This window comes from Trematomus bernacchii, unplaced genomic scaffold (genome assembly GCF_902827165.1).
Source record: "Trematomus bernacchii unplaced genomic scaffold, fTreBer1.1, whole genome shotgun sequence".
NCBI classification, from domain to species: domain Eukaryota; kingdom Metazoa; phylum Chordata; class Actinopteri; order Perciformes; family Nototheniidae; genus Trematomus; species Trematomus bernacchii.
The window spans coordinates 41,344-48,736 of NW_022987922.1; the positions used below are offsets into that span (position 1 = coordinate 41,344).

General features: G+C 42.0%; 1 protein-coding gene across 1 annotated transcript; it reads right to left on the reverse strand.

Annotated features, from left to right (window-relative positions):
* Nucleotides 1-785: 785 nt before the first annotated feature.
* On the reverse strand, nucleotides 786-7,055 carry LOC117470639 (tripartite motif-containing protein 16-like). Its single transcript, XM_034115453.1, has 2 exons — nucleotides 5,389-7,055; nucleotides 786-990 (listed from the first exon to the last, which is right to left on the reverse strand). Exons 1-2 carry the CDS (start codon nucleotides 6,869-6,871, stop codon nucleotides 809-811), a joined length of 1,665 nt encoding a protein of 554 aa, XP_033971344.1. The 5' UTR covers nucleotides 6,872-7,055; the 3' UTR covers nucleotides 786-808.
* Nucleotides 7,056-7,393: the final 338 nt, after the last annotated feature.

Here is a 7,393-nt window from a genome sequence, read left to right on the forward strand (position 1 = left end):
ACACACACAACACACACACACACACACACACACACACACACACACACACACACACACACACACACACACACACACACACACACACACACACAGGAGACCGGACACCTCCTTCATAATGCGCCTTCTCCTCGTTTTCCCAGCATTCACTGATTATCCGTAAATCATACAAACAAAACCAAAACGTTGATTTATCTGTTTTCCCGTTTTGGTTTAAAAACTGAATAACGTCGTTTTTTTTTGGTTTTCCGAAAAACCAAAAAACAACACCGGTTCTTTTTTAAACTTTGTTAATATGTTTTGGATGCATATTGTTCTAGTATTTGTTCAGGCTGTTACATACAATTAGCCTCTGTTGCTACCTGCTGGTGGTGAGTAAATATTAAAATCAGTTCAAATTGACAACCGGTCCGCGATTTTTTTTTAATGTATCTACCGGTCCTTGGCACAATAAAGGTTGGGAACCCCTGTTCTAAAACATGTTTTCGATGGACGAGAGTGAAAATGGAACGCACACGCTATTTGTTGTTTGTTTATATCAGTCTGTTCTTCTTCTCTGTCTTCCGGTTGTTGCCTATTTTGAATGACGAATACACACTACCGCCGCCTGCTGGTAAGGAGAGTTATTGCCACTCACGCATGCGCAGTTCGTACGTGCTCGGCTGAAGTCTTTGCGGTCTGTTCCAGTGCGACACACGGCCAAGACGCAGGAGAACTCGTCGATGGAACTGTCGGTGTCGGCGAGTTCTCTGGTGACTGCCTGGTGTGTCAGGGCCTTAAGAAGTAGAAGAGTTCCTCCAATGACTTCAGGCTATTTCAGTTTACAAAACTCAGCAGTGTCTCCATAATCACAAACCCAAACTCCAGCATGTAGCGGCTGAGTGAATGTGGTCTGCACTCTGTGGAGGAGAGTCATGGTTTCAGAGACGCTGTAGAAGGACAGAACACCTGCTCTGTGATCCAGGTACACTCCTACTCTGGAGGACAGAGGACCTGAGACAGGAGTGTCAATACTGTCTTATCACCAACAAACCGCCTGTCTGATGGTCCTCTATTCCGCTACGAGTCACCAAGTCATCCACAACGTGATTAAATGTTGTGGTTCAATTAAAAACAGATAAAGAAAAGAGAATGAAGCTACTGTGAAATTCGCTCCGTGTTCATGTCGGGTGACTTTTGGGACAAACCGGCTACCGTACCGAAAGTTACGTTTCGTTCGTTTTTTCGTTTTGTTCAATTTTATTATTATTTATCAAATAAATCCTAAAAACGGAGGAGCGATAATCGCATTTACATTTACTGACTAACATTTGTATCATCTGTTGTAGACCCAAGGAAATAAAATAAAATAAGAACTCATTCTCAAAAACGATAAATGCCATTCTTACAGTCAAATGTATACACGAACAATAGTTTGATTAATATTGTTGAGAGAATAAAAAGAGATATGTTATCTATCAAAACCCAGTTAAATTAACATTCATTGGATTGACCACTTTGTTGTTCAGATATATCACATATTTGTAACTGAATGATGCATTCATTGAAACAAAACACGGTATAAACTGAGGAGTGAGTCCCGTGAGTTTCATGTGTTGTCTTCACTCCGCTGGGAAACTGCTCTCATGTCAAGAAGCATCAGATCAGTGCATGCGCTGCATCGTCCAATCAGTGAGCGATACACAGTAAGGGGGCGGGGGCGAGGATCTGAGGATTTCACCGGAGGATGGTCTGGTGGTTCCTCGGTTATCGATCCTGGGTCCTCCGGCACAAATAATGGCAATAGAGAGGCGAAGTCCCTCCCTTTCCTCCATGGGACCTTATTTCGGAAAAAGTATGTATTGAAGTCAATGGCGAGAGAAAGATTATCTTTCGATCCCGTTTGAATTGTGCCACGAATTACACATATGATGTTTGTCAATTTAAAAGATAATTTAAAAGTCAAAAAAATAAAAATGTGTGGTAAAACTGTGAAGTAACACTTTTGTTTGTGTGAAACCGCTCAATGAACTACATCTCCCGTCTCGCACCACACACCAAGACGGCCGTCACGTTGGCACATTTCACTTCTTTCTTTCAGAATGAGGCGGAAAGTATTAAAAGAGGTGAAAATCACTCCAAGTCTGGGCATGTTGAGAGCTGTACATACACACAAGGGGAGTTAGTCGGTTCCTAAGAGCCAGCATGCGGGACCGGGACTCTGGGATTTGTAGTCTTTCTAGTTGCGTATTTTTCATAGTCTTATATTTCAAAAGTTTTACGACAAACTGTGACTTTTTTGACATGGAAATTATTATTTAAGATTGACAAACATCATATGTGTAATTCATGGCACAATTCAAACGGGATCGAGAGATAATCTTTCTCTCCCCATTGACTTCAATACATACTTTTTCCGAAATAAGGTCCCATGGAGCGGAAGTAGATGGGCGGGACTTCGCCTCTCTATAGGACGCTACTCAAGATGGCGCAGACAAATCAACTTCCGGTGATACCGAGACCGAGGAGCGAGGAAATGAAAAATAAGAGAAGTGAGAAGCAGCCCCAGTCACTCGTCGATATCTTGCCAGGTATAAAAATGTTGGTGACATCAAGTAACAACTAAGGAATCATATAATTCATAAATTGTCAAAGTATTGATTTTATGTTGGGAGGAAATGATGATTAATCATCTGTCCACTAATGTGGACGTCATGCATCACTGGCTATATTTCAACTACAATTCATACTTTTACTGCTACTGTTGTTCTTGAAAATACTTCATCTGCAATATCTTTTTGGGCCGTAAATCAATATACTTATGTTATTATAATGTAATTATGTAATTACTGTAACGATGCTGCATGCACACGAAGAACCAAGTACATCTGCATGCAGTGTCTCGTGGCCTTGTGCCCTGGGTGCTTTGCCAATTACCATAGATAGCATCCTCAATGAAGGATCTTGTTGTGTCACAGTTATCAGTTCTTAAAAGTTCATAGCTATAACAGAGACTGTAACGGAGAGTCTACATGCCAGCGGTGTGTGTAGGTTACTCTTTCCATGTGTTCTATACAGGAAAGTGAAATAGAGTATTCCTAAATGGTGTTTTGGATATGTATGCAGATTTTCTTTATATTTACATATATCATTTTAAGTTTGCACATCTTTATTCATCATTTTATCAATATTTGTGTTAAATACAAATGTCTTCAGTTCAAACATAAATGCATACTGTCCACATATTGTTGTTCATGCCCCCAGAGCAATAAAAACACTTGGTAAAAAAAATCCTGACTGAGGTTGTGATTATTCGTGCATGAAAGGGTTAAGTTCCTTAACACACACACACACACACACGCGCACACACACACACACACACACACACACACACACACACACACACACACACACACACACACACACACACACACACACACACACACACACACCACACACACACACACACACACACACACACACACACACACACACACACACACACACACACACCCTCGCTTTATACTCTTACATTAGACTCAAAACAAACCCACAGAAGAACAGAAACTCAATGTTCCCTGTGTGACTTTAAGGTCTACAACGTGACGCAGGAGTTCCTTCCTGTTCCGGTCGGACCGGTCTGACATCAAACTGCTGCTGGAGAATAGTGATGGGAATTCTGGCTCTTCTTGGTGAACGGCTCTTCAGTTTACCACATATTATACCTTTTATAATTCAATCAAATGTAACCCTGTTTTGACTAATGATTTATATGTGTACACATATCACTTAAATTATTCAATACATCCTTTGTACTGAAGTATTCAAAAGTAAAAATGACATGTTTAATATCAATTATTTGCTGTGGCCAATTGTTTTCATTGCATTTACAGACCCTTGTATCTCTCTGATACCACCCAATGAATGCACTGACTTGCTTGTAGAACCACGCTACACAAAGCAGATAGCAACACCTATAAAAACTTAAGCATAGACATTTTAAAAAAGGGGCTACTGTATCGACATTTTAAAATTATATTTAAAGAAAAGGCCCTGACAAAACAGCAGGGCTCTATTTCAGTATTAACTATAGAAAAAAAGACAGCAACAGCTGACATCAAATCTTTGCTGAGCCCAAGGATAATCATAAATAAATAACATAGTGAAAATAAATATATTGCAATGCTCAGTACAGCAGCATCCAACCGTCTCTAATCATAAAAAAACACAATAAAAATAAGTGTATTGCAATGCTCAAAACAGCAGCATCCAACAGTCTCTAATCCTTGGATATTACATGTCACTGCATGCATGCACGGAGCAGCTGTAGCGCGGAGATCATCATATCATTCTGTTTTGTATTACTTAACAAAAAATAACAAAAACAAAAAAACGGCTCGTTCGCGGGCGCGAGCCGGCTCCCGTCGTTCGCGACCGACACATCACTACTGGAGAAACGGCTCACCAGCCTCAGGCTCCATTATTGATCTTAGCAAGAGATGCCTTTTTCAGATTGTACAAGTTCACCTTTTTCAGCTCTGGTTTCATCTGATTTTTCTTAATCCTACAAATAAATAAAATATATATAAAACATGAAAATATCTTGTTTCAGAAAAATTATTTATATATTTATAATTAAAAAAAGCAAAAGACAGAGATTTTCACTTTTGTCCTTTTAGTTCTTTTATTAACAAGAAAAACCCCAACATTACAAAATATACAGACATGTGGCACTCGACCTGTTGGCTGTTCTTTTTGATGACTTTTCTTTTAATTAGTTTTGTTGCATTATTCAAACTTTCATTTATGCATTCAACACATTTAGACTTAGTTACAAATTAAAAACCTTTAGAATCAAATATCTCCAATGAAAGAAGCTCTGGTGCTTTCTCTCTAAAGACTCACTTTACGAGAGAAACAACGACACACAAATACATCAATATCCATATTCAACACATTTTTAAATCATGAACACACGTCTCTGTTAAACACATACAAGACTACAAATACAATTGAACAGAGTAAAAGGCAATCAGAGTATAAGACTATATGTTTTAAATGATTATGTGATCATTTAACACGACACAGAACAACTCGTGAGAAGATGTTCAAGCCCCACCCATCATGTTTGATTGACAGCTGATCTCTGCACAGTGAAGACATGAACAATCAGCTCTGATGGACACACGGTGAGTTTAAGAAGTAGAAGAGTTCCTCAAATGACTTCAGGCTATTTCAGTTTACAAAACTCAGCAGTGGCTTCATAACCATAAAGATAAACTCCAGCATGTAGCGGCTGAGTGAATGTGGTCTGCACTCTGTGGAGGAGAGTCATGGTTTCAGAGACGCTGTAGAAGGACAGAACACCTGCTCTGTGATCCAGGTACACTCCTACTCTGGAGGACAGAGGACCTGAGACGGGAGTGCGGATACTGTTGTAACGAAATAAATAACTGTTTTGGTTACAATCTAAGGACCAAGATTTGTCATTGAGTCCAAATCCACTTTCATCCCCTGCTCTGCTGATATTCTTGTATGCGACTGCTACATAAACTCTTCCCCCTCTCAACTCCACCTCCCAGTAACAACGACCAGTCAGACTCTCTCTACTCAGGACCTGAGGATACTTAGTGAATCTGTCTGGGTGACTAGGATAAGACTGATGTTGTTTCATGAATGTTGCTTTTCTGCTCCCCTCAGATAATAACAGCCGTGTGCGTGCTGTGTTTGGATCCAGAGTGATCTCCTGTGAATATTGTAAGAACCCAGCTCTGGTGGTGGGCTCTGCTGCTGACAGTAAAACATCCACTTCAGTCGATGAGACGTTTGTCCATTCCTCTCTCAGGACGTCCTGTAGTTTGTCTCTGAGTGCTGACAGGGCCTCCGTCACGTCCTCAAAGTAGCTCAGAGGACGGATGTTGATGCTGGATGAGTGTGTAGGTTCACTGAGGGCTGACAGTGAGGGGTAGCTGTGCAGAAACTGGTTGTGATCCTCTGTGTGAGACAGCAGCTTCAGCTCAGCGTCTCTCCTCTTCAGCTCAGAGATCTCCTGCTCCAGCTTCTCCTGAAGCTCTTTGACTCGACTCACTTCTCTCTTCTGCTTGGATCTGACCTGCTGCTTCACATCAGAGCTTCTCTTCTCCATGAGACGGATCAGCTCAGTGAACATCTTCTCAGTGTCCTCCACTGCTTTATCAGCAGAGCCATTGACGGCCTCCACCTCCTGCTGAAGCAGCTTCACCTCCTTCTCTCCGTCCTGGATTCTCTGCTGGATGTTTAGTCGACTCCCCTCCAGCTCTCTCTGCCTCTCAGTCCTCTCTGCTGCAGCTGACACTGTGTCGTGGCCTTTGTGTTCGTCCATAGTGCAGATATAACAGATACACTGCTGATCAGTGCGGCAGAACAGCTTCATCACCTCGTCGTGACGAGAGCAGATGTTCTCCTGGAGCTTCTTGGAGGGCTCCACCAGCTTGTGTTTCTCAAAGGCAGGTGATTCATAATGAGGCTGGAGGTGTTTGTCACAGTAAGATATAAGACACATAAGACAGGACTTACAGGATCTCAGTTTCCTCCCAGTGCAGACATCACAGGCCACATCTTCAGCTCCAGCATAGCAGAGATCAGCAGGAGCAGGTGGGGGTCCAGTCTTCTTCAGCTCCTCCACTAAAGCTGCTAACATGGTGTTTTTCAGCAGGACAGGCCTCGGTGTGAAGCTCTGCCTGCACTGAGGGCAGCTGTGGAGCTTCTTCTCATCCTCTCCGTCCCAGAAGCCTTTAATACACTTCATGCAGTAGCTGTGTCCACAGGAAGTGGTCACCGGATCCTTCAGTAGATCCAGACAGATGGGACAAGATATTAAGGTTTCCCGCTCCAGCTGAACTCCTTTCTGCGCCATTTCACCTCTCAGTAGCAGCGTGTGTGAGTTTCACTTCCTGAGAGCTGGAACTAGTGTGACAGGTTATCTGAACAGGATGTGTGTGCGCAGTGAATGTGGCCTATCAGCTCTTGGACTTTACCCACATGTTGGTTACACCCCTCCTCCTCAGTGTGGATCTGAAGGGGAGGAACCAGGAAGTACAGAGTGGAGCTGGCTGTGTCTGAGAGCAGGAAGGAGAGGGAGGGCTTATCAAACTCTGAGTCATCCAGGAGGAGGAGCAGACACTCTGAACTGTCTCCTCATTTACAAACGGAGCCTCGCTCACAACCTGCTCTACATTTGACATTTAGTAAAAGTACAAAAGCATTGGTATCAAAATATACTTAAAGGACCAAAAGTAAAAGTACTCCTTATGCATTATGGCCCTTTTCAGAATCGTATATATATATTGAGTTACTGGGTTACTATAATGATTATTGATGTGTTTTATCACAGTTAGTAAATGTAGAGATCATTTGAATAACTTGATGTCCTGCTGCT

Bases quoted from the DNA above. Each gene is read 5' to 3' on its own strand.
- LOC117470639 (XM_034115453.1), bottom strand. From the start codon at position 6,871: ATGGCGCAGAAAGGAGTTCAGCTGGAGCGGGAAACCTTAATATCTTGT. The intron at 991-5,388 runs GTCCTCTGTCCT...CTCCTGTCTCAG, and splicing joins TATCCGCACTCCCGTCTCAG to GTCCTCTGTCCTCCAGAGTA.